This window comes from Rhamphochromis longiceps, linkage group LG15 (assembly GCF_057381845.1).
Source record: "Rhamphochromis longiceps isolate RC_006_pf linkage group LG15, R_longiceps_female_GT1.1, whole genome shotgun sequence".
NCBI lineage: Eukaryota > Metazoa > Chordata > Actinopteri > Cichliformes > Cichlidae > Rhamphochromis > Rhamphochromis longiceps.
In genome coordinates this window covers 33,697,787-33,725,304 of record NC_140571.1, presented here as the reverse complement: position 1 = coordinate 33,725,304, position 27,518 = coordinate 33,697,787, and the positions used below count along the sequence as shown (strand labels likewise).

Below are 27,518 nucleotides of genomic sequence, written 5' to 3'. Positions count from 1 at the left end.
GATGAATGTGTCTGTGCATTACATCTGTATAGTTTATAAATACAGCTTTGCTAGCTAAGCTATGATGTGTTAGTTGAGAACTTAGCACTGTGTATGGTCACTTCACTGGGCCAAACTCTAATGTTACACCAAATTACAACCCTGTCAGCCAACAGTACATGAAAAAATAAGTGATGTAACACACTGAAGTGTTGATCAGCATTTGATTCCACAGCTGTAATGGCGCAGTGGCCATAGTACTGCTCATACTGTAACACGCTTACAGGACACAACACACAGCGAATTGAAACTTCTGCATGTTCTAACTTTATTTACAAATGGTAAAAAAAAAAAGAGAGACCAAAAAATATATTTTCGCTTTAACATAAAATATATACATTTACAAGTGTTGCTATCAATTCTGTAGAGCAAGACAAATCTCAAGTACAAATGTGGAGATGGCATTGTAGTTGAGAACACCTTCACACAGATCTCTAAAGCTCCACAGAAGCTTATTACATTAGAGGTGGTCTCCTCTTATCTTGGCAATTCAAACATTCCTACTTGGAATCACTGCTTTTCCTAAACAGACACTCATTACATCCCACAGAATTAAAGCCACTGTTAGAAACAGCCAGAGACTTCAAGAATACCCACATGGAAAAGACAAAACTCTTACAGTAAATGTTTATGTATACTGCATGTCTCATACTATGATTTTTCTGTGAGATGACAAAAAAAGACTACTGTTTTTTCCCATAAGTGTACACTCATTACCAGAATGCAGTCCTGATCTATAGATCAGTAATCAATAAGTAGCCCTGAGGTAAGGGTGTGATTTTGGGCAGTACAGAACTTTAACATTTATATCACAATATTAAAGTCAACATTCCAAGATTGTTTTGTACACAAAAAAGTTCAAATAAAAATCTTCAAATGCTAAAAAGTTGTTTTTATTCAAATAAAACAAATTATTAGAAGTATATGTGGGTGGGGGCGGGGTTTAAAGTTTCTGCCAGTGTTTCACAAAGCTGACTCTCTGCCAATCCTGAGTCAGGGAATGTTTCTCAGACAAAAGCAACAAACATTAAATTAGCTCATGCAAATTAATTATCTAACATTACCATTTACTGTTTTTTATACATATAACAATTAGAAAATAAGAGTAAAATCTGGTATAAATTCTGTGCCTAATCAAAACATGGATCCATCCACTGCGGAAATAAGGGAGGAGCTGAAAGTACACCGTGGATACCTTTAGTGCCCTCCCACTGGCACATATATGCTGCTTCCTCTTTGTGCTTGAAATGAAAAATAAACACACCACAAACAAACTCTCTATTATTCTGATTCTGTATTTCAAGTTCATTATTTACCTGAGCAGTCTGACATCATTACAGCTTTCATCAGCCTAGCACTCTTTAACTTGGCGTTTACAGCTCCATGTGGGTATCGCAGTACGAGAAGATGTTATGGTCAATGTTTGTACCATGATTTCATTCTTGGCTTTGGAATTATTACACACCCGTGAGAATAAAAGCAAAAGTTGTGATATTACAACAATACAGGTGATAATAAGATGCGCTACAAATCATGAGATTAGGAGCAAAACTTGCCTGACTGATACCATCTGTAATGTTACAAGATGCTCATACTATGTGATGGAAGCTGGATTTGTGATTTAACTTTGTCTCACACCATCAACACTTTTCTTGTAAAATTAATCTTTGAACCTTCCACCTTTTTCCCATTTTTTTCTTGAAATCTCAGTTCTGTTTTATGGAACAGTGGCCTTACTATCCTGTCATAAGACCTGGCTCAGAGTGAGGTGTGAGGTCATTCAAACTGCACACGGATCAGCTGGCGTGCTCAGTACACTCGTGATGTCAGCACTGCGTGTGAGAGCAGGAGGAGTACAGGTACAGCAGGATGAAGCAGTCGATCAGAAGGATGCTGTAGAAACATCTCTGTGTGTACAGACTCCGACCCCTCTTAAAGCGAGTCAGCAGTACAGCCAGCAGTGAAAAGAAGGTGGCCATGTTCAGGAGGAGGAACAGGCGTATGTAGGAAGCCGTGCTGGGTAAACTGTCGCTTCCTGCTGTGGCGACCATGTGAACTTCCTTGAATTTGCGACCCTTGAAAAAGCCCCCCTTTCTGTTCTTGCGGCTGTCTGCGTAATCCACAAAGGCCCGCGTATCTGCATCGCCCTCTTCTGGACTGTCATCATATGTGCGCTTTGAAGTTCTCTGTCTCTCTTTCTTTTCGTTCACCTCAATCTGTGCAAAAATGTCAGGTAGAGTCTCTGAGAGCTTATCTCCGAGGTTCACTCTCTTCCCCCCCTTACCTTTGCTCTGTTTTCTGGACATAGCGAACATCTTCTCAATGGCTTCCTCCGTCTTCTTCTTGTCAGTGAACTGGAGGAGGCGCTCTGCTGTCTTTCGGAAGCTGACGGTGTTGAGGACCCGTCCAAGGATGTGCCTCTCCATCTGCTGGAAGACGGGCTTGACGTGTTGGAGGTTGTCCTCCATTAGGCTGACATATTCCTCCACTTCCTCCGGAAAGCTGCTAACCTCAGCTGCTTCCTTCTCAAATACGATCTTCTTGTTGTCCAATAGCACCATGGCAAAAAGTGCCTTGCTGGTGACCTCTGCAGTCAACAGGTAAATTGTGTAGATGTGTTTCTTGGTGGCCAGGTAGATATCGACCCTCTCATTATCCCCACGCAGGCTAAAGCTCTGCACATCCACACCTGGTCCAAAGAAAATGTAGGCCATCCTAGTGTGAGGGTACCTCAATGGCATTGTGACATTCACATAGTTGGAGCCATTATAAGGGTATCCTCGAGGGTAATTCCAGTAGCCTACCACCCCTTTGTTACTGTAGTTTGTGTCATCCATCCAGAACATCTTATATTTATCCTCCCCGTGTGATATAAACGCTCCATGAACACCATCTACCTTTGTACCTTGGAATGGCAGCTCTGTGTTGTGAAAGAAGGCACTCATGGCACGGACAGGGCTGTCAGGATCCAGGTGGATGTGGTCGACAACAAGCAGGAGCTGTGGATGAAGAAGGAGCAGGTTCCTCTGGACATTCCTGATCTTCAGTTCTGGATTGTAAGCAGAACGTCCTTCTCCTCGGATAAAGATCATGCCCTTCCTCTCTATAGCAGCTTCCACTCTCCCCTGAGCATCAGCAGCTGGCCCCACCTTGTACTTTAACCACTTGGAATCACAGGCTTCTGTAACCTGTCCAGCCCATGGCTTAAAGCAACTCCCTGAGAAGGCTGAGCTAAACAAAACCGCATTGTTCAACAAGGTATACTTTGGTCCATAGAGTGCCTCAGTGACGAACGGGACACCGTTGGGCGCAAACGTGAAAGAGTTCTGATCAGGGTGTTCGTGGCCGGCATTAAAGTTCCTCCACCCTTTAATCCACTCTTTGTACTTGTTCTTATGAACAATGTCGAAGATGGCACGTCCCCCCAGCTTCCCTGACTTGAAGGACAGAAAAGAGCTGTTGGCTTTGACGGGTAAAGCGCTTCCATATGTTACCACGCCCCAGTCCTCAAAGTAGTGGAGCTTGGGTGTTCCAAAATCTGATGGGGGTTTGGGGACCAGGCCTGGGTCATACCTGCAGAACCAGAGGACAGATATTATTGACCCCAAATCCAAAACGTTGGGATGCTATCTAAAATGTAAATAAATGTACCAATTCAGGAAAAATATTTCCTGAAATCAGGAAAAATATTTGCAAATTTTCAAACCTTTCAAGGAAAAAGAAATTGTCTGAAAATTTGAGCAAGACAATGCGAAACCACATCCATTATGTATATGAGTGGATTTTCTAAAATCAATGACTATGTCTATATTTCATCTTAAATATGTTTAACTGAGTATCAGACTCATTACACCATTTAAAAGAACCATCATGGACTGGGCTGTTGCTGGTGTTATTATCCTAGAGCAGTCATTTTTATTTTAAAAAAATATTAAAATATTAATTAATAGTATTAAAATGTTAATCAAGGTTAATTGAGCACATGTAAATGCAGAGACTGGCACTGTTCTACTTAATGCTGACCGCCAGAGAAGACATTAAGTACCTGGATGACTCACGCCAACAAAGTCACAAGAGATTCAGACTACAACTCAGTCGCAGACCAAAGGGCCCTGCACAACTGCTGTCACCACAGGATGAGGGTTGACCACATTAACCCTGCAGAAGCAGGCAAAGGTACAGGAAGAAGCTCAAGAACTGTGGCACAGATGTCACTGAGGGAAACATCTCTCCACAGCTCCACTCCTGGTGGAAGGACATTTCACAGGTGGAACTTGGAGGCCCTGAAGTCTCTACACTTCTGAAATGGTATCAACAACCCAGTGTAAAAGCCTCTGTTTGTGCCTCTCATGATAGACCAAGACTGCATCTATCTTACAGAAGCCAGGAGTCATGTCAATGTCTTAGAGCCTGAACAGGGCAAAGTATGTCAAGTATGTGAGTGCGTTGATGTTTCCAAAGCAAACAGATCACTTGCCGCTAGGGATGGGTATCGAAAACTGGTTCTTGTTGAGAACCGGTTCCCACTGTTTCAATTCCTTGGAATTGTTTGCCATTTTTGTAAACGATTCCCTTATCGATTCCAGTCGCCCTGAAGGATGTCACCACATTGCGGAGCGTCATTTACACAGCGCGTAAGCGGCTCAAACGCTCAAAAGTTTGGTTATACTTTACGAGAACGGATGACAACAGGGCAACTTGCAATACTTGCAAAGTGGATATTTCATTTAAGGGAGGAAACACTACGAATATGCAAAAGCATTTGCTCACAAAACACGCGATGACCTTAAATGAATGTCGTGTTTTTAATTCCGCTCCGGACTCGTGAATCTCAACCCAGCAGCAGCGGTAACGTTTGCACGTCCTCTCCCGTTAATGCCGCAGGTAAATAATCAACTAACAGTGCATATTATGTTAGCGCGATCTGCCTTATTACAAAACCTGCCATTACTGTGCATTTAGGTGACCATGATGAGAGAGACAGACAGAGTCTGGCTCAGATGCTGGCAGTTCTCACTGCAATCTACCGGTAGCGTCTCCTTTCAGGCCAGGATAGACGAATGTCACCGAGCAGTGACTGAGTTTGTGGTAAAAGGCTTGCACCCATTTGCCACAGCAGATGCCCCCAATTTTTGGTAAGTGAATGTGTTTAATTGTAGGCAGGGACATTACTGGATATTCTTGTGTAATTGCTACAGAATAATTTATGTTATACTTTGTTATTGCTACAGAAGAATATTTATTTTATTATTTTACATTTACAATTTTTTTTCCTGGGGACCCTGTGACACCCCATTGAAGAGCCGTAGGCTGGATCTCTTAAGATCTCACTGTTGGGTTTGTAAGGCCATGTTACTCCTAAATTTCTATCTTGTTCAAAGAGAAGATATAAAACAAAGTTCTAAGCTATTCGACCTTAGTGTTCTCCTTTTTTAAAAAGAATCGATAAGAGAATCGATAAAGAATCGAATCGTTAAACAGAATCGAAAATGGAATCGGAATCGTGAAAATCTTATCAATACCCATCCCTTCTTGGGGCCATGCCTTTGCTAGATCTACCACTGGCTTCAGCCTCCTCTCATACACCAGGGGACTTTTAGTCAGAAATGATGTCTGACTCATTCTCACAAGGTGAGGAGAAGCTCATGTTAAGAGCTGCTGAGCCTCCAGGAACTGACCTGATCTGGTGCCCCATTGGTTATCATGATACATGTTATCTTGTGGTCTCACACAGCACTACAGCCTTAGAGGGAGGAATCTATAACCACCACTTCCCCGTGGAAGGGAAATGATCCAAAGGAATACCACGGGTCAAAAAAAGTCCAGTTCCTCCAGGTGTCCAGAGACTGAAGGCAATACTTCAACACTACCACTGGCCTGTTTTGGTCCTTCTGGGGGTCAAGGCCCAAGCTGTTGATACAAACCTGCAGGGGGCCCCAAGAAAGAAGCCCCAGTGGCTTCCACGACTTCTGTCAGTTTCCCCAGCAACTGAACAAACACAAGAAGAGTTTTTATGTCTAAGACAGTCTGCATCTGAGTAGGGCCGCATGTCAACTAATTATCCAAGTATAGAAAAATCTGCAAGCCTCTGCTTTCAAGGGAGAAAGCCTCAATACACTTGTTAGGTGTTGGTTAGCACCCAAAGGTCGGTGACCAAGGCCTTCCAGTAGCTGAAACGTTGCAGTGAGAAACAGCTGACAGCAAAACTTTGACAATCAGGATGTCAGGATCGAGTGCTGCCTTGCATTTCTCTCAGCTAATGCCATGCAGCCGCAGTTGGTGCAAGAATAATTAGTGGGTGCCTGTCTCATGCTCATTGCCAAGAGACTCTCATGGCCATCTGTCCTGTTAAATGGATGATCTTCCAGCCCAACATTGGCAAGTGTAAAAAAAGGCAACAATTTATCATATTATCCATTTAAATTTACATGAAAAATTGACCAAATGACCAAAAAGTGACCCCTGACAAGATGTGCAGAAGTGTATGTTAAAGTACTGTCACTAACAAAAAAACGATGAAATTAACCTGAGCAGCTTACCAAATGAACTCTGTATGGAGAGTACACCATCGCTGGCCTTTTCCAGCTTGCCCCGGCCCTTCCATTACCCTGTTTTGATGAATTAGATCTGCCAGCCAGTTTCCACTGCCATTACGCAACACATAGCGGTCCAAAAATACCAGCTGGCTCTCTGGCCCGTAGAACCAGTTATAGTTGGAATCTGCAATTGCTACAGTTCGCTGAAATCCTGGTGAGATGGTGAAAACACAAAGAAGATAAAAACACCATATTTCATTTGTAAAGGGTACACATGACAAATAAAATGTTGTACTGAGTGAGTTTGAGGTTTGTAGAGCCAAAAAATGTGCAAAAATAGCACTTTAAACACTATGAATTCTTTGCAAATTACAAAACTCAACCATGCAAAACTCATTATGAAAGGATCTGGCTTGTGATCACAAATGTGTAACAAAAGAGCATTCCCCATCTTAAACCTCTGTGGCCCAGCTCAGCTCCACACTAAGTGCAAATTGTTCACACAGTTTTGTTGTCTATAATTACATAAGGAAACTCTTGCTCTCTGTTGTTGAGAGGATTCTTAGAAACCCGTTATAGTAACTACAACATGTTATCACAGTAAATCATTTGTCAAACCCAAACACTCGGGAACTTATAGCACAAACACTGTCAAGGTAAGTCTCTTCAGACTTATAAAGCCCCTGCTTTCAGTGTAATCTACACTCAAACCAAAGTTAATGTCTTCATTTTATCCTTTGCACAGCAGTACTTAGATTAGTTTTACATTGGACCATGGGTAGAATTATATTTCTTGTATCTGTATAGAAATTAACCTTTCTTCATTTAACTTTAAGTAAACACTGCAAATGAACTGACAATAACATCTATGAGAACGTTGGTCATTTATATTTCAACTGACTGACTCTCTAATCCTGTCAACAGTTTTAGAACATACAAGCAACCATACAAAATACAAAGATACACAACAATCCTCCATAGTCTTTCAGCAACACCCACTACAACTGACCTTCCACCTTTTTTCATTATTCACCCTCCAGCTTGTACTTCAGCCTAGCCTTCATTTTGCTTGGGTGGCATCTGTTTTTAGGTGCACTCACACTTTCCTGACACAGACAACTCATAATGTCATGTTTGTCAGGATGATAAGAAGGTCTATCCCAACTCAGGAGATAGCATGGGTCAATCCCTGGCAATGCCAAATGCATGCATTGGAGTAGGTGTGATGGACAGGGCTTAAAGGGATGAAAGCGTGTGTACACTACAGTAAGCGTTTCGAGTGCTCAGGTAAACACAGAGGTTTTACACAAGTATCAATCCAGGTAACTGGAATATATGGCATGATGTCACAAAAATCATCTCCTTGGATAATGCCTGTCATAGATATATGGAAACTCAACAGCCCAAAAAGTTACTATTTAGAGCTTTTTTTAATAGCTCTCTGAGCTCAGCTGCTCTCATCCACCAGTAGACTCTGTGCTCTGGTGGCATTTTCATGCAACACATGATAAAAAAAAACCTGATTAAATAACATAAACACTGCATCTCCATACAACATGGTAATATACTACGCAAAACTACCCACACCAACCATCTCCAACCTGGATTTAAGTGTGATCACATAAATCTTATACGTCATATGAGTTAATGAGAGGAAAGACAAAAAAACACTACTCTGAAATTTTGGATTTAGTCATTTAAAAATCGCATGTCATTAAATTACATGTCAAAATGCTACTGACTTATTAGAAGGTTGTTATCTATTTCAAAATCTGTCTGGAAAAGTAGCAATGGTAAGTAAATCTGCCATTTATATAAAATAGCATATGGACATGCAATTTACATTACAGCACTTGGCATCTCTTCATTTGCATTCAAGACTCAGACTAATACTGGAACTTAAACTGACAGTTACTTCCTTTTTTCCAGCTGTCTTCTGACACTTTAGCTTCTTTAAACTGTGAAGCTTCAGCTTGAGCTATTGTTCCAATACACACCAACAACAGAACACAACATTAAAAACAGTGAACAATTAAGTAACATTAAACCTCTTATTATTTCATTAAGATCTCACAAGATCCCAAAAGAAAAACACAGACAGTTAGTGGACAGCGATCATTCAGGGTGCTCCGAGGCCAGTTTGGGATAATCTGGCCTTGTCTTCCTGTCTGGTAGGAGGAGAAAGCTGCTATTGTGGCTCTGAAGCTCAGGCTCTCCTGGTCAGTGCAATTAGAGGTGCTTTCTGGGTGCAGAATTGCTGCTCAGCTACAATATAGAAACTGTCAGCAATTGGCTGCAAAATGCCTGAGTTTGACCTGGGGGCCCCTCCTCCCACTGCTACCCTCGCCCTGACCTCCAGACAAACCCCCAGGACACCACAGATCCCCGCATGCTTCAGCACAGCTTTGTCAGACATCCAGAAAGGTAATAACTACACGCATGCATGCCCCATATCAGTTCAGAGGAGAGGGTGCTCTCCAGTGGGGCAGCCTGAGGTAATTTTCATGCCTAAGCTAACATAATGAGGCCTTTGGCTGGAAGCGTTCTAGTAGGCATAAGCCAGATGTCTAGGCCACTCATAGCTGAATAAACACTTCCTCACAGGTTACTGACTTTTTATGTGCTTGCCTAAATATAACCATTACAGTAAAAAATACAAAAAAATCACATAATTAATTTTGCTGGCAGTATGTGGTGTCACTTTTACCGGGCAGGATGGTCCTGTACAGAAAGGCAAAGTGTTTAAGTAGCCAAGAGTGGTCGAAGTGGCCGATGGCAAAGTGGCGTTGCACCAGGAACATGTACTGGAAGAGAGAGCGGGTGGTGTAAGTCCCATATGCTACTCCTTCATACAGGGAACCGTCGGTCACATCCTGCAGGAGAACCATGGACTTCTCCATGATGGACAGGACTTGCTTGGTCCACAGGTAGGCCTCCTGAAGGTAACCTGGAACACAGGAAGTTCAGATGGTGTCAAAAAAATCCAAAACTAAATCTAAATTTCAGTTCATGAAACAATTTCAGAGTTGACTCTGCCTGTTGATGGATCTGAGGGTGCCATCTAAAGAAAGCTTCCATATTTAGCTGTGGCTACATCACACAGCTATGCTACACTCTACTATATATACTCCTTTAGACATAAACACAGACCAGATCACACACACAGAATCTACTATGAGAACATGCAGCCACATAAACACTGTAGCCACAGTTCACTGAGGAATCACGGGCTGTCAGCAAACTCTGGTTGACACGCTCCCCACAACACCCCCCTTCTCTGAGACATGGTCCACCCACTGGAGCCATCCCTGAATGGGTTTGGTTTGGTTGGCTTTTGTGCACAGAGCAGGTATTTACAAGTCATCAAACAGAGACACAAAGACTACATTTACACAAACAGGGCTTAAACAGTGCTTACAAAAGTCCAGGAGCCAACTTCAGAGCTGTCTGTCACTTTAATATAATTAATGTCCACATCCCGTCATTTCACACATTTAAAAGGAAACTGCGATATAGAAAAGAACATAGATACATTTTTGATTTGATTTTGCTGTGAAATGAAGAAAGAAAGAAAAAATATATAGCGTTAGTTCAGGCAAGCCATTAAGTCAGGCTCTACCACAATCCTGGCAGATCAGCTGATGCCTGTCCCATCCCACATCAGCTGATATCCTTCTACACATCCAGTTGGCAAATTTCATACAGGAAACAGAGTTTAAGCCGCTTAAGTTTTCCAACAGTCACTGTACATCTGTATTCTGTTTTGCAACCTACTTCCACCCCAACTTCTCAGGGAAGAATCAGGCTTCTTTTTACTACAGTGAGGTACAGAGGTATTAATAATCACCATTCATGTATTATGTGACAGTTAAATGTTGTCCACAGAACATCCAGAAATCGAAAAGATGGCACACCACACAAGTCACTGTACTCGTACACCAACATTTACAAAAAGGGAAAAAAGGCTCTATGAGCATGTGAGCTCATACGCATGTACATAGAGTAGCTGTTATCACAGAGTCTAACGCTGTGGACAGCTGACCGACAGAGGGCATGACGCTCTAAGTGCTAGGAACCACAGCTGCCAGCTCAGCCTTCAGAGCACTTTCACTCTGCACTCCAGAGGAATGTGAAACAGCAACTTTCCACTAATGCTCCTGGACTCGCCGAGCAATCCTTCAGTCTGTCTGGACAGCCGGTTAGTTTCAGGCAATACGGACCAAAATTAACATCTTGACACAAAAATGATCTTATCCCTGACAACAATATGTGAGATGTCACAAGGACATGTTCTTTTTGAACGGATGGATCAATAAATACTCGTCTAAAAGCAAGCGACAGAATGGTAGTCGCCTCGTAGCAACGCTTTTCTTTTTTTCAGCCTGGTGGCTTTTTTGAATCTGAAGAGGGAAGTGGAAGAAACACGAGAAAAATCCCCTTAAAGATCAAAAAGGCAGACATTAGCACTTACAGTAACACTATCAAATATTTGTGTGTAGGTGATTATCGCTCACAATCTTGAGTGCATCACTTCATGCATCAACGTTCAGAAGACAAAAAAATAAACATAACTCAGCCTTTAAGCTGCGACACTTGAATGAAAATAAAATTGATTTGGTTGCAGTTTTTTAACAGAGCTGTGTAGCTACTGAACAAATGAAGTAGTTCCAGTCCTTAAACAAAGTTTAAGCAAAGAAGAGATTATTGTTCCATGTTTTTCACATAAAAGCTCAAATGTCTATAAATAAACTCAGTATAACTCAAGCCACTCTTCTGTTGTTACATGTTTATTTTGAAAAAATGTCTATGTAAGCAGATCTGCCTCTTGTTATACTGATTAAAATTCTTTGACCCTGTGTGTCAAATAAATAATAAAATGACTTTTGGCCAGTTTTGACATCTGACCTGTAGGAATGGGCGTACACTGCTACGATGAAAACATCTTTAACTCATTCTCAAACTGGCAGCAGTGTGCAAAAAGCTTTTGTCAGATAACCTATGAAGAAAAAATATAGTACGTAGTTTTTGGCAGCGATAAATGGAAAGCTTTCAGTTATTCAGAGCCAGGACTGAATTTAATGCCATGCCTAAATTAAGCTTGAATTAAGCGCAGCGTTAGACATGACGCCTGAATGAAGCTGCTAAAAAAGAATCTTAAATAAAGCAGATTTTTGTTTTTTGGATCACTTAAAATCGATCATGTGTTGCCAAACTATTAGGAAGCAAAGTTCTTCACCCTAGTTAGTTTTTAAACTCACATCTTTGCATGAGGTTGCTTGTAAATCACACTTGAGTGTGTGAATGTGTGTGTGAATGGGTGGATGATTGTGTATAGTGTAAAGCGCTTTGGGGTTCTTAGGACCAAGTAAAGCGCTATACAAATACAGACCATTTACCATTTAAGCAAAAATAAATATGTCATAAACAAAGCAACCAAGCTGAGGAAAACACAGTGTATTTCCTCAGTAATGCAGAGCAGGAGCAAAGTCATTTTTGGGGAGTAAAATGAAACCAAGCAAGACAAGGTCAGGTTGCAACTTTCCTGAGATGTCACAGAACTGTGTGCTTGTTGGTAACCTTTATGAAAAATGAGCAGAAATAAAACCACTGTGACCACAGTGGTTCTCGGCAATTGAGCTTAAATTTAGTTTACATCAGTAATAAATCTTAAACGCCAGAAAACAATTTGAGAACATCTTGATTTCCTTCCTCTTCTGCTTCACATACATATTTAGTCGATGGTGTTGAGATAGTGAACTGGAGTAATCATGGCAGATTCTGCAAAGGACATGCTCAAGATAGCGGGCCCCATTTACTAACATGTGCAACACAAAAGAACTGCGCAAAGAGTTTACGCAAAATCACCATCAGATGTATGACACAAACACACAGGACAAGTGTGTTCTTACTGTATGATTTGCGTATGATAGGGAACAGGACTCATTCCAAATCAACCACAGCCCATTTCTCTAAAAAGGATAGCTATAAAAGGAAATACACTGAACAAAAATATAAACGCAACACTTTTGTTTTTGCTCCCATTCCCCATGGGATGGACGTAGAGACCTAAAATTCATTCCAGATACACAATATAACCATCCCTCCCAAACAGTGGTCACAAATCAGTCCAAATGTGTGGTAGTGGGCACATCTGCTATATTGAGATAATCCATCCCACCTCACAGGTGTGCCACATCAGGATGCTGATCTGACATCATGAGTAGTGCACAGGTGTACCTCAGACTGCCCACAACAAAAGGCCACCCTGGAATGTGCAGTTTTGTCTAACAGCAAAATGCCACAGATGCCACAAGCAATGAGGGAGCGTGCAACTGGCATGCTGACAGCAGGAATGTCAACCAGATCTGTCGCCCGTGCATTGAATGTTCATTTCTCAACCATAAGCCGTCTCCACAGGCGTTTCAGAGAATATGGCAGCACATCCAACCGGCCTCACAACCGCAGACCTCTTGTAACCACACCAGCCCAGGACCTCCACATCCAGCAGGTTCACCTCCAAGATCGTCTGAGACCAGCCACCCAGACAGCTGCTGGAACAATTGGTTTGCACAACCAAACAATTTCTGCACAAACTGTCAGAAACCGTCTCAGGGACGCTCAACTGCATGCCCGTCGTCCTCATCGGGGTCTTGACCTGACTCCAGCTCGTCGCCGTAACAGACTTGTGTGGGCAAATGCTCACATTCGATGGCGTCTGGCACGTTGGAGAGGTGTGCGCTTCACGGATGAATCATGGTTCACATTGTTCAGGGCAGATGGCAGCTGAGAATGTCCCAGTTCTTGCATGGCCAGCATACTCACCGGACATGTCACCCATTGAGCATGTTCGGGATGTGCTTGACCGGCGTATACGACAGCGTGTACCAGTTCCCACGAATATCCAACAACCTCGCACAGCCATTGAAGTGGAGTGGACCAACATTCCACAGGCCACAATTGACAATCTGATAGACTCCATGCGACGATGTGTTGCACTGCATGAGGCAAATGGTGGTCACACCAGATACTGACCGGTTCTGGGTCCCCAGACCCCCAATAGCGCAAAAAAATGCACATTCCAGGGTGGCCTTTTGTTGTGGGCAGTCTGAGGTACACCTGTGCACTACTCATGATGTCAGATCAGCATCCTGATGTGGCACACCTGTGAGGTGGGATGGATTATCTCAATATAGCAGATGTGCCCACTACCACACATTTGGACTGATTTGTGACCACTGTTTGGGAGGGATGGTTATATTGTGTATCTGGAATGAATTTTAGGTCTCTACGTCCATCCCATGGGGAATGGGAGCAGTAACAAAAGTGTTGCGTTTATATTTTTGTTCAGTGTACATTTGCACTGAAGAAAATAAAAAGAACCCTAGGTTTCTCTGCAGCACTGTAGCCAGGCCGATAAAAAAATAGTTGGGCCAAGTATCCCTTTAACCTGAACTAATGAACTAATGAACCGTGAATCTCTTCAAAGCTAAAATTTAAACCACTAGATAAGAAGTTACTCATAACCATCTCACATACGTAACATTATCTACAGCTACTTTCAGTAGCATTGATCGGTTGGAGACTCTTTCTCTTCAATTGATCTTTCTGAGTTGACTTCAGTAGTTCTTCCTCCAAACCATCAACATGTCTTTTAGACCCTATTCCTACAAGACTGCTCTGAGAAGTTCTACCATTAATTAATGCTTCAATGTATCGGCTATGTACCACAGGCCTTCAAGCTGGCAGTTAAATTAGTAGTTAAATTCTTACATGAAAAGCCATCACTTGACCCAGCTTTCTTAGTTAATTATAAGCTATAATATTTTATTAGAGCGATTACAGCATGCCGTAGGTGTTAAAGGTACTGCAGTGCGGTGGTTTGAATCATACCTATCTAACAGAATCCAGTTTGTTGTTGTAAATGTAAACTTAGGTTAAATATGGAATTCCACAGGATTCTGTGCGAGGAACAATTCCTTTTACATTACAACACATAGTGAGGTTTCACTCACTATGTGTTTATGCACCTCTCTGCATATAATCATTAGTAATTATTAATCTCTTAATCACTGGGTCTCTTCCACAGTGTGTCTTTATCCTATCTTCCGCTTATTGAGCCTGGTTCTGCCAGAAGTTTCTTCTTGTTGAAAGTGAGCTTTGCCTTCCCACTCTCACCAAGCACTTGCTCATGCGGGGTTTAAGTGGAGAAAGTGGCGACAATGTCGTAAGAGAGAATCCTGTACTGCTAGGACAGAAAGAAAGGAAAAAGCAAAACTGGAGAAACTTAAAAACACGGTCCAAAGTCTGAGGAGGAAACCAGAAAAGGGGCAGCTGTCTAACATATAAAGTGTAAAACCAAAACTAAAACTACAGATTCTGACACTGTTTTAGCAAAAACAATAATTTTACTTGAGGGCAATCCCCCTCACTCATATTTTGAACAGTCAGCAGGAGCTAACTAGCTAGTATGCTGCTTTCAGTCTTGTGTTCTCCCTACCACCCAGTCAGGTTAGGGTTGTGCATGTCATTCAGTTGCTTACCCAAAGGTGATTTTGTCCAGCTGCTGGATAGATTCCACATTGACTCTGACTATATGGCAGTCCTTCTACTCTAACAGGAACCTGCAGCAGGTCTAGTACTGCTTTATGTGCTACTACAAAGTTGTGCAGAACAAGAATTCAATGCATACATTTTCCATCTGCCTTCCAAGACGGTGGAAGTGAAGTTTACCTACATGATCAGAGGCTCAGACTGAGAGAAAAACATCATGGAAGCAGATTAAGTTGAAGACATGACAGCATGAAATGTCTCAATATCTCACAGTCGTGTAAAAAAACAAAACAATTGATCATGTGTTAGTGTAACCCATCCCCCTAAAGAATTCCCGGAATCAGACTTTGGACCATGTTTAACTAAATCCCTTCAACGAAATCCAGACAAATGATAATCGTCTAGTCAGGCTGCATTTTGCTTTGTTTCCAGGATTTCTCTCCAACTTCCAAACTATTTGTGGAAAAATATTTCTTCATAAAAACATTTGAGGCACACAAACAGAAAACAAAACAGAATTTTTTGTGGCTTTTTCCACAATTCAAAATGATCACCAGTGTGAGCAATAAAGTACAAATGGACAGCATCATTGGTGTTCAGTAAATAGATTCTACCTAAATCTGTTAATTAGTGCGAACTTTCTGTGGTGAATGTGTGCAGAAAACACCAGCGATTAGAGAAAAGGCTGCAAAAGCACACAAAGCACCAACGGAAATACAAAAATCATACAAAACACAACAGAAATATTTTGGGGAGAAACTAATGTGATGGAACAACTGTGGAAGTAACAGAAACCAAAACACACCAAGGATTGCACTGAAACACGCTTCAGAGGCATCGTCTGTGTTACGAAGGAGAAAAGGAATCAAGATAATGTGTGTTTTAATCACACAATTCGGCAGAAGACTGTAGATAAATGTTTGCTATAGACCATTTATTGTTAGTGTGTTTCTTCAGGAGCTGTTTCTCCCTGTTTGTCTCCACCTTTTACACCATGGACAGAAAAACTTGCATGTGAACATGGCAAAAAAACCCATTCATGGGGTCTGTGTGGACACAGTGGAGGATTATAAATACCTTGGTCTGAACACTGACAATAAACTGGACAAAACACAGAAGGCCTAAAAAACCCCAAACGATTTATTTTTCCTGAGAAGTTCTTTAATATCTCAATGTTTTATGATTCTGTGGTGTGCTGGCACAGCAGACTGAGAATAACATACAGCAACAAACTCAAGAAACGGATCTGCGAAGCCAGAAACGTAACCATCACACACTTACCCTGCATCATGTAAACCAGACTTCCTGTGAGCAGAGCCACACAGTTGGTAGGCTGATGGTTGTGTAGGTACTGAAACCCCCACCCTCGGACGTAGGACTTCTCATACATCAGGCGTGATGCGTTGCCGATCACCTGCAGGAAACGTTCCTGCTGGCCCTTGTTCAAGTACTCATACAGGAAGTCGTAGGCAGTGGCAAATCCAACTAAAGAGTGTGCAAGAGGAACTTCATCCCAGGGAGCGTCTTTAACAAGCCTGCAATACATAGATCAGACAAACAGAAGGGAAAGCATCAGCAAGTGGAAAGAAATTGCAAGTATGAAATTTTCACTCTTTTCAACGAAATCCTGGCAAATGGCTTCTAATGAACGAGAAAGCCTTCCTTTGCAAAGGCTTTTAATTAACATAGCAGCTGTAAAAGGGCTGGTCTCTTTGAAAGCAAAATAAAGACGCTAAATAGGATTTATCAGCAAAATTACAAGTGTACCAACAAAACAAGACATTAGAAATGCAGCGTGGGTAGATTCTCTCCAGGTTGGATCTAAGACTGCTGACGTGTGAACTGCAAAGTGTTACTTTTGAGAAAAAAAGTGAAAGCAACCATTCTGTTCAGGTTAATTAAAGGGAACTGAACTACAGATGTGTGGACTGCATTTTAACAGCCAATAATTGACATCATGGATTGTGCTGAGATCTACACAAAGGCTGTCTTAAGATCTAAACCGGACTAGAGTCCTGTTATCACCTCCAGTCTAGCTGCAAGGATAAATCACTAAACACTAAAGCAACAACAACAACAAATAATAGAAATCTGTTCATCTCAACTGAAAAAACCTCCTGTGTAAATTTGAATTGTGGTAACTAAGAATCAGTTTGCACCTCTGTTGTAGAGAGTGGGTCAAAAGAGGACAGTAGGCAGCATTCCACTTCAGTGCGACACAAAGTAAGCACAGGGTGTAGCATCCTAAATACTGTCATTTTGGGTAATTTGACTAACCATCAAGCCTAGTTTGTTGACTTTCACTGTAGTTGTACTACCTTTCACAGAAATTTATAATGCTGCTATAATTTCATTTTTCAAGCTTTGGCATCTGCAGTCTACAAAAACATCCAGTACTAGTTGGAGCAACGTCAGCAACCAGGCTACAAAGAGTCCAATCTGCTGCAAGTGCACGCCATGAAAGCATACTTTTCTTTGCATTGACTGAAAATGGCACATGAGTAGTGGGGTATCCCCTGTCCTGCAGCCCGTTGTGCATTAGACAATTTCACTACTATCGTAACACACTATATTGCTATACTGAATTGAGGTTTTCCAATCACTTCCATGGACAAAAGTGTATAAAATCACTGGGAATTCCAGTGTGGTACAGTGATAAAATGCCACCTGTGCAACAAGTCCAGTTGTGAAATCTCCTCACTATTAAATATTCCACAGTCAACTGTTGGTGGCGTCATAACAAAGTGAAAGCGACTGATTTTATGTGGTAGGCCACATAAAATCAGTCAGCAGCTGCTGAGGTGCATAGTGCTCTTAATGCTTCAGCATAAGAGTACCAACTTTGGGGAAACAGTTTGGGGATGGCCACTTCCTGTTCCAACATCACTGTGCACCAAAGTAAAGTCCATACATACATGAATGAGTGAGTTTGGTGTGGAAAACTTGACTGGCCTGCAAAGAGTCCTCACCTCAACCCTGACAGAACACCACTGGGATCAACTAGAGCAGAGACTTCGATCCAGGCCTTCACATTACCGGTAGTCTCTAACCTCAGAAATGCACTTGTGCAAAAATGATCAAAAATTCCCATTAAAACTTCTAAACTTTGTGGTTATGTATGTATAGGTAGCTCTGCTTTGTGGTCTATGGACACACACTATTGAGCCTTCGCAGAAACCCCCAGCTGCCCCAATTACACACTTGATAAAATGCATTAATGGTATTCTTCCTTCAGCTGGATCCTTAAATTTATATTCATTCATTTGAAAATCAGAGCTTTTTTTATTTTTGAAATCTGGCCAAAGGACAAAAAAGAAAAGAGAATAAAAGTTACTGCAAACTTAGAGTTGGACTTGATATTAAATTATGCCAAAACACACTAGTTTTGATTTTATATATTTCTCTTGTTTGCTTTTTATTCCACTATTTTTATTTTATTCCGGCACACATGTACAATGACAATAAAAAAAAACACACACACACACGCACCAGAGAGGCAGGCACCATTCTGCCACAAAGTAGAAGCTCTTCATTGGAACATGGTTGTTGCAGGCGTAATTGAAGGTCCTGGAGCCACTCTGCAGAGGCCCCGAGAGGTTCAGTGACCACAATAAAAGTGCGGCCAAGTAGAAAACTCACAGTGTGCTCTTAAGACGTGAAAACACATGCTCAGTGGCTTTTCTTTTCTGCACTGTGGCACACATCCTAATGTTGTGAAAAATGCCCTGTAAATTGCACTAATGCCAATCTGGAAAATCCCCCTGGCCCTGTTCAGTGGTTGGAGGGAACATGGCAACCGTGCAGTGGAATGAGAAGGATTAAACTGTCCCTTTAAAGAAGAATTCACCTGAGATTCTCTTTCTGTTCTTGTAAAACTGAGCACCTATGAAACAACAGGAATGCTTTATAACACACAAACTGACAAGTTTAGATAAGGGAGAAACATAATTCTGCTGTGAGTGACACAACAGATAATGATGTTCCACCACTGGGAACATGTACTGCCAAGAATCTTGAGCAGCGTTTGTATAGTAGCGCGATGAAGAAGTTAATTATCACATTTATCAATTTTGACATCTTTAATATTGAATGCTGATTTCAATAAATGAAAAAGAAAGACAAATTAGGCTTAGAAATATGGACTTATTCTCCACATCTGAAGTCCTTTGGGGAGGAAATGATGCAGGGAAGAAAATCATGGGTGGTGCACAAAACCTGCTTTGAAATTTCTAAGAAACTGGAGCAGTCAAAAAACACTCTTCGGTCACTAGGACTTGCAATATTGCTATAGCTTGTTTTGTATTTGTATAATATTAATTTGGAAAACTTTTTATTGCAAATGTATTGTTTGTGAAGTGAACCAGGTGTAAAACATCTATGGTGTCTGTTTCCATCCTAATGATGATCCAGAGAGGGCATTTTAACTGGCACGGTGACACAGTACGATAACATAAAAATCTAAAGACCACCAGTAGAGGAGACTTTGATTTAACTGTGCTCTTTTGCTAACTTTTGCATGTCTAAGTCCTGCTAAACCTTTTTGGCTAATTAGAATACATTAGAATAAATTAAAAACCCTAGAAAAAAAAGTACATGGTTCTATTCCATTCACCCTATATTTACTGAGGACTATCTCACAAGTATCGACAAAGTGATCTGCAGCAACATTACAAACAATTTAATTGGCTCTGAAAAACGAGTCTAAGTCTTCTTTTTCCCCAGCTTCTTTGGTTTACCGAAATACATAACTTGACACGCCCCAACCACTGGTAAAAAAAAAAGGAAACTCAAACTATACACAAGAATTTCCCAACATTCCTGCAGGACCTGCTGATTTAAATCTTGCTTATTAACACTGTTTACACCATTAATAGTCAAAAACTGCAGAGGTTGAGCAAACTGTTTGAAAATGTAAGAGAAGCAAGCACTGAGATGGTGATGATTAACAAATATTATACAGGTAGAGAGCCTGACTCCTGCAAGATTGTGAAGCCACTATTTCCATATATGAAAGTATTTAAGCACCACTTCTGATTGGTTTTAGTCTTTCAAACAGAATGTGTGTAGAATTGGAAGCGGTGAATGACTTTAATCCACTTTTCAGCCTTTTTGCATTTGCCAGCCAGAACTGATGGCCATTGAACTCAATCGAATTGTTAGGGAAATAAGGAAGCACGGCTACTGGCATGAAGTTCAGTCATGGCTGACTGTGAAAAGCCTGAGGATTGTCCAGGCATTGGCTGAATGGATGAATTCAGCTGACTTGCTAATGTTTTTCTCACAGTAGGAAATGTGGCGAGGTGGAAAATAAAAACATAGACATGCATGTGTTTATATCATTTCGATTTTAGACTGACACATTTCCGAGTGGCTAGTCTAAATTTACCCCTGAGAATTTTGGTTGCCAATAAGTCTTGACTGTTATAATTAAACTTGAAAGAGGTTTTGGAGCTAAAGAAATATAGCTTTGTACAACGACTTTGGGACTAAGCAGAACATTAGTTTAGATCACTTTGTTTTCACATTTTAAATTAAGTTCAATTTAGTTAAAATTTGTTTATATAGCGCTAAATCACAACAGCAACCACCTCGAGCTTGAGCCGGATAATACTGTAAATTAGAAAGCAGACACAGAAGAAACTCCAACAATCATGCGACCCTCTCTGAGCAAGTACTTGGTGACAGTGAGAAGGAAGGAAGCCTCTGACAGATCAAGGCTCAGGTAGAGGCAGCCATCTGCCACAACAGGTTTAGGGTGAGTGACAGGACATTTAAAAAAAAAAACCACACACTTTCTGTTGAATCATAATACGAATGAATAAAAAATAAATGCTATGACCCAGTCACATAGTTTATCAGTAGCAGGAAGGCAGTGGAGTGTCCAAAGAAGATGCTGACTGCAGTAAACAGTTAAGTTTGCTAAGAAAACCATTTAAAGCCTAAATTCAGATGACTGGATTTTAGAGGTTTTGAGTACTTTTTCCATTTAGCTGTGTTATCATTCTTAAAAACTGTTTGTGACCAAATAGTTTCTGTTTGTTTTCTTCCTGAATTAAATTAACACAGATACACTGCTGTGGAAAAGTATTTCCCCTCTCCTAGTTTCTCATTTTTTGCAATTTGCCACACTCGTTTAGTTGTCTTTGTTGATGATCTTAGAGTAAATATGAAATGTTGTTTTTTATTTATTAAGGGAAAAATGCTATTCAACTCTACCTGGATACCTCTACCTGAAAAACTGACAGTAATATGTATATTTAATTATTAGTTTGGGGAAGTATGGATGAATTTGGCTTTGTTCACCCTCAAACAAAATGCTCCTGCAACAAACAGAATGTAACTCTGTGAAAAGCACTGAATTGATACTTAGAGAAACTTCAAAGCCTGAAGAACGTAGCAACCTATCGTCACCTAAGATAATATATGCTGTGTTCAGAGTTGATATAAACAGCTCATTGCTGTGGTTTCCTTTGCACATCCAAAATAGTCATCATCATACATTCTTACCTAATTTGACATCAAAGTGCTGATATGCAGCAAAGCTAAGATCCCTCTGCCATGTTCAAACCAACGATAATAATGAGCCCTATGGCACTGATTGTGTATACTCTGCAGCTCTGTTCAGCCACTCAAACACTGAGGTTGCATATGTCATAACCACACAATCATAAGTTCCATACAAAGGTGGCAAATGTCGTGTCAAAACTCCCTGAGAATTACTTAGCCTTGTGTAAACTGAAGCAAACATATGATGGAAACATATTCTCTAGGATGAAGTGTACATCATACTAAAGCAAGAGCTCCCACAGCTGGATTACCAAGTTGAAAACATGGGAAATACAAGAAAGATTGGTTAGGGAAATGACTGTAGCTTAGCCTGATGATATGCAATACAGAGGAGAACTAACCACAACTAGAGGCAGTCCCTGTCAGGTCACCTGGACCCTGAGCTTCAGTCACAACCCAGGCCTGAACTATTCAGCCCACATCTGAATATTTCATTTCCTCTCACTTGGGGTGAGGGTGGGGGTTGTTTGGGCAAACAGCTGCTAAACATATTTCCTGGACTACAGACTTATCGGCCCACAATGCATCTTTACCACGAGTCTTCCCACAGAGAAGGACCGGAACACTCCAGAGAGGGGACTGACTAAAAAGCCACTGACAGCAGTGGTTTAGCATTAAAGCTGCATTGATGAAGATGTAGGGGTGGGGCAGAGATATCGAGTAACATCTGTAAACTGTAAACAAAAAGTTTCAGTCACAGTCACAGTCACAAGTAAAAAACAACAGAAAATATACCAACTAGGCTGGGCTGCCATCCTCTCCATGTAGTCCTTGACCAGATCGAGGGCCCCGGCCCTGTGTGGGTACAGCAGGCAGAACATGGACAGGACGCCCAGGTTGTTTCCATAAACCTCATTCCAGCGGGCGCTGAACTCGGCCGGGCTCCAGGGGGGCAGGTACTCCTCGGGGTGCTCTAGCATGGTCTCCCCGGCCTCACGGATTCGTCTCGCCATCTCTTGGTGAGTCCCTGCAGCTGCGTACTGCAGCTGTTCCACATCCCCACGGCTGAAGTACAGCATGGGATGACCATTGTAGTTGCCCCCCATGAAGGGGATTCCTCCGCTGGGGTCCACCTCGGCTACAGCTGCCAGAGAGAGCAGGGGCCACAGAAGACTTATGAAGAAGACAGTGGGCGCCCCGCGGGTGTAGGTTCTCATCCTCTCATCGGAGACTGGGCTGTGGCATTGCCGAAGGAGCTCAGCTGAGAAGGGGAAGGGGGAGAAAGATTTGAGAAAGCCGGCCCATATTCTGCAGAGTTTTTTTTCTCGCAAAAGCCCTGCATTCCTTGAATAATTAGATACAGCTGTAGGCCTGATGATCCGGCCTTTCCATACTGATGGAGAGGCAGCAGTGTTTAGAAACGATCAGCACTGTCTGATAGAGTAGGACTTTATCGTTTCCAAGAATTTAAGAATAGCCTAAAATTTCCATGAAACACCGCCTTACCTTCTCTTAAACCCACAGGATTTAAGTCGGCGTTGCTATTGTCAGACAAGTCTTGCCATGCACACCCAGGCCAGGCCAGAGGAGCAGGCCCTAGAGGTCATAAATGGCCCATTACTGCAGTAACATTAGTCTGGTTCACTGAAACACGCTTTAAACCAAAATGGTGTGCTTTACAGTGAGACTGTGCTCCAAACATGAGCGTAAATTCCATGACCTTAGAGGAGCTTTTGGCAAAGCCCCAGTGGAAAAGCATTTGGTAGTGATTTAAAAGACGTCTAGACTGGAGTCCGTTCTAACAGGCTGAAAGTGGACGTGCATCTTATAAAGAAAGAAAATTCAAGCCGGAATGTAAAACTGAGTCTCCTCCTGGAATTAATTCTGACATTTGACCTCAGGAGGCGTCACATTCCTCTGTGGTGAACACGAAGGTGGAAGATTTATACCAAGGACCAAGCAGAACAGAAAACTTTTTTTTTTCTTAAGCTCTCTATCTTATGGTTTTCATTAAATTCAGGCTCAGTCAGGACAGCTGTAGTCAACAGAAGATTGTTATAAAATTAGAGCTACCAGAATAAAAAATGATAATAATATTATTTATATTGTTATTTGGCAGATTCTTTTATATGTTTGTTTACAATTGGCATATTATACAAAAAAAAATATTACATAGTTATGATAATGCTTTTATGTTGATATTTAAGGTTTAAACACTGCTATTTCTGTCTATTTCTTTTTGGCAGCAGCAAAGCACAGAGCACAGCTGGCATCAGTGACAACAGTTCTCATATAAATTAGGTCAAAAAAAGGATGAAAAGAGGAGGGCAGAGGTGGGTTGCAAAGCGGCTTGCTCAGCTGATGTGTACAGTCTAGAGCAGGTTAACTAGCGTGCCCCGTATGATATTTGCCAATTGAATGTGTAGAAAAGTATGAGCCGAGCCATCGACTAGTACGGGATGACCTTAGAATGAAACGAGCTGATTGGCTGGGACTGCAGCTGAGCTCTGACTTCTATGTTTTATCACTGCTTTACAACATGACTTTTTTTTTTATTTTGTAAAAGGATAAAAAGCATGTGATAGTTAAGATATCCTACTGTAACTGAATGTAAAAACATAATCTGCAAAATGTGTATTGAACACAGTGATTAAGATATTTTATTTCCTCTGTTTTAACGGATAATCATTCCTTGGTGAGGGGTGTGTATGTCATGGTTGCAGCTTTTCAGAGATGATTGCCTTCCCTCTCCATTTAACATCACTGTAGATTAGTGATGGGATTTCCAGCTCTTTTTAGAGAACCGGCTCTTTCGGCTCCGAACCGGCTCTTCAGGTTGTTTTGTTGCTTTAATTAATTTATTATTAACAACAATATAAAATTATGCACAAAAGGAATTACTAATGTAAAAAATGTGTTTTTATTTATATATGTTTATATATAAATATATGCAGTGGCCCCTAGAGACAAAGCACTACAAACTCCAAAACACATTTCTAGCGTTAACTGAACTTCCAAAACAGAGCTACCTAGATCACTTAAATTACACAATTGAAAGCATATGTGTATTGTTTGTGTATTTATACACAAGCACTCATATATATTCAAATAATTTTTTAAAAATTGTTCATTTACCTGTTACTATCACACACCAAATCCGGTCGTTGGTACTTGCTTGGAGTTTGTACATGTTTGTACATGCTTTGTTTCTAGGTCCACCGTAAATATACTTTTATTTATTCACTCCACATAAAATGTAATAAATAAATCATATAATACAAAAACAAACTATTCACATTTCAACTTTTAACTATTTAATTTTTCAGCTTTTTCCTTTTAAACAAATTTAAAGTGAAACAACACAAAACACTGCAAACCACAACACAATTAAATATAAATTAAAATATGAAAACAAAAAGAACATGCATATTCTCTGTCATATAGGCCTGCATGAATAAACTTTCTGTATCCTTTAATCATCCACAACTACTTTCTGTTGCGGATGACTACTATACCTTTCTAATGTGACGTTGTTGTCCCTGGCTCTCTTTCTCTGTCTCTCCCTCCTGCTCTGTTCCTGTACTACTGAGTGTAACTACCGGCCCTCCCCACTCTTCCCAGCGCAAGCACACGGCCCCAGTGCGGAGTGAAGTGAAAAAAAGATAAGGAGCCGGTGTTGTGCCAAAAAGTGATTTCCGGTATTTGCCAAAAACTGATTGCTCGTATTTAAACTGCTATAAGTAACTTGTTGGGCTATACTATGTGAAACATACGTCAAATGCATCCCTTATGGATGACAAAGTCATCTTAAGCCACAAACAGCATTCGTGTAACAAGGTAGAAGCCGCAATCAGTTTTTGGCAGTGACTTTTATATAACCTTTATTTATGCAGTTAAAAAAAATCTCATTAACATTAAAATGTCTTTTGTAAGAGTAAGTTGGCCAAGAGGACAGCAGAAATGGCAGCAAATATTACAATAGTTCTGTAAAAATATTTTAAGTGGGGATAAAGGACCGGCTTGGTTATAATGTAAGTACAATAACACAGAGTTGTAAAGATACTTGAAAAACGGATAATTTTCTAATTCTCTATATAACCCCTTTGTAAACCCTGTTCACCGAAGTCTATTTACGAACATACCTAAAGATATTACACATAAAAAATACACAGAAACACTGGGACTCAGTTTTTGGCAGACAATCACTTTTTGGCACAACACAGGCTCGAAAGAGCCATTTCGTTCGCGACCGACACATCACTACTGTAGATTTACTTAATTAAGAAAAACATTTCTCCATTAAGAAAACAATGGATAAATCAGGTGATAATACCTGAATATATGAAACGAATCTGAGCTCTGAACTGAAGGCTTCACTGCTTTAAAGCCATCTGAATTGGCTAGGTTCATCTAACAGAAGAGCACCAGGGCTGAGTAAAGCCAAAAGGAAGTGCCACCTGTGGTGTCTCCAACCGAAAATATAAATATAATTTTAGATTTTTTATTGACTTATTTAAAGGTTAAGTTATATAACTAAGTTATATAGCTGAATTTGCACTGATCATATTAAAAACCTAGCCTGGTAACAGTGATCTATTTTAAGAAAAGTAAGAAGGTTTTTTAAATTATACCAGACCTTTCATCTTAACAGATATTTTCCAGTGTTATTAACAATTTCCCCAATTTACAGGAAAACTAGGCATGGCCTGAGTGTTGGGCTTGTACTTCTCATGTAATTGCTCACATTTGTATTTTGGCAGCATTTTACTCCGCTCAGTAATTTTCCACCGGCTGATACCTTTGGCATTTTCTCATATTTATTACGTTGGTTTTTTTTCGGGTTTGTTTTTATGTTACCTTAGCACATCTTTACAGCCGTAATAAGACAAAGTCCTGGACGTTAGCTCGTTATCAACACTAGCTAATTCCAGTGTGAAGTACGCCAAGAATGACGTGCTGTTTAATAAATTATTAGAAAACAGTCATAACTTTTATTCCGTATTTTTCCACGGTCACGCTCAGGTATGAAGCTGAGCTGCCTCCTCTGGTTCATGTTTGTAAGGTAATAAGGTACGGTAAAAGTAACGTTAAAATTTTTAAGCTAACTTCTCGCTCAAAGAGTTTCTGCGTTTCATTAAACCCCAAAACCAGCCGACACAAGCAGCTGTGCTTTCAGGAAACACCCTCCATCAACACAATAGCACCGACACTCGCGGAAATATTCGTTTTCGGTGGTACTGATAATCCAGAGCCACGCACAAAGTCGCCTTGTTCGTGCGTAGCCCACCAAAAAGATTTAAGGACCTCTCAAATGTGTGTGGGGGGGAGAGTCGTTACCTGTCAGAAGCGGCGCTCACAATCCGTATGTCACTTCTTCCAGCTGTCATCTCACAGCAGCAGGTTTCAAAAAGATGATTGATACGGCTGAAAGGCAGAATTTAATAATCCCTTTTTTTCAAGAGGAAACACAGAGAGAGGAGGGAGGTATGTGTGAGTGCGGAGCCAGCGTCATGCTGGCGAATGAGGAGGGGCCGCAGGAAGAGAAGCTTTAAGAGGACCTAATGAACTGTGGCTGAACGAAAAGCCCCAAACCAGAGCTGCTGTAAACTGCAAGAAAAACGTGGATATATATTCAAATAGTAAGTTTAATCAGAACATTCTTTTTTTTCCCCCCAAATTGATTGGCTGTTGAATCTCCTGACAAAAAAATGACTAAATATGTGAGTTTAAATTTGTAAAATATTTGCAATATCTGGGGGAAAAAAATCACACTGATGATGTAGGAGACTCAAAAGTCATGTATCAAATATGAGACACGAGGCGTTTAGTGATTAAGACTAACCAGCCACGTTTAATAGCTACAGACAGAGTTATACATTTGAAAGG

General features: G+C 40.9%; 1 protein-coding gene across 2 annotated transcripts; it reads right to left on the bottom strand.

Moving 5' to 3' along the window:
- Window positions 1-964: 964 nt before the first annotated feature.
- Window positions 965-27,163, bottom strand: dse (dermatan sulfate epimerase). 2 transcript variants are annotated; one of them, XM_085382088.1, is made up of 6 exons: window positions 26,970-27,163; window positions 22,428-22,893; window positions 16,407-16,660; window positions 9,283-9,522; window positions 6,579-6,786; window positions 965-3,612 (listed from the first exon to the last, which is right to left on the bottom strand). In XM_085382088.1, the coding sequence occupies exons 2-6, from the start codon at window positions 22,847-22,849 to the stop codon at window positions 1,866-1,868; spliced, it is 2,871 nt and encodes a 956-aa protein (XP_085238214.1). In that variant the 5' UTR covers window positions 22,850-22,893; window positions 26,970-27,163; the 3' UTR covers window positions 965-1,865. The 2 variants fall into 2 exon arrangements, with proteins under 2 accessions (XP_085238214.1, XP_085238216.1); XM_085382090.1 differs by lacking the exon at window positions 26,970-27,163 and having other exon boundaries at window positions 22,432-22,570.
- Between the last annotated feature and the right edge of the window lie 355 nt (window positions 27,164-27,518).

Excerpts from the sequence above, each read along its gene's own strand:
- dse (XM_085382088.1), bottom strand. The coding sequence starts at position 22,849 with ATGAGAACCTACACCCGCGGGGCGCCCACTGTCTTCTTCATAAGTCTT. Across the intron at positions 16,661-22,427 it reads ATGGCAGCCCAGCCTAGTTG|GCTTGTTAAAGACGCTCCCT; the intron begins GTATATTTTCTG and ends TATGTATTGCAG. Across the intron at positions 9,523-16,406 it reads TCTGGTTTACATGATGCAGG|GTTACCTTCAGGAGGCCTAC; the intron begins GTAAGTGTGTGA and ends CCTGTGTTCCAG.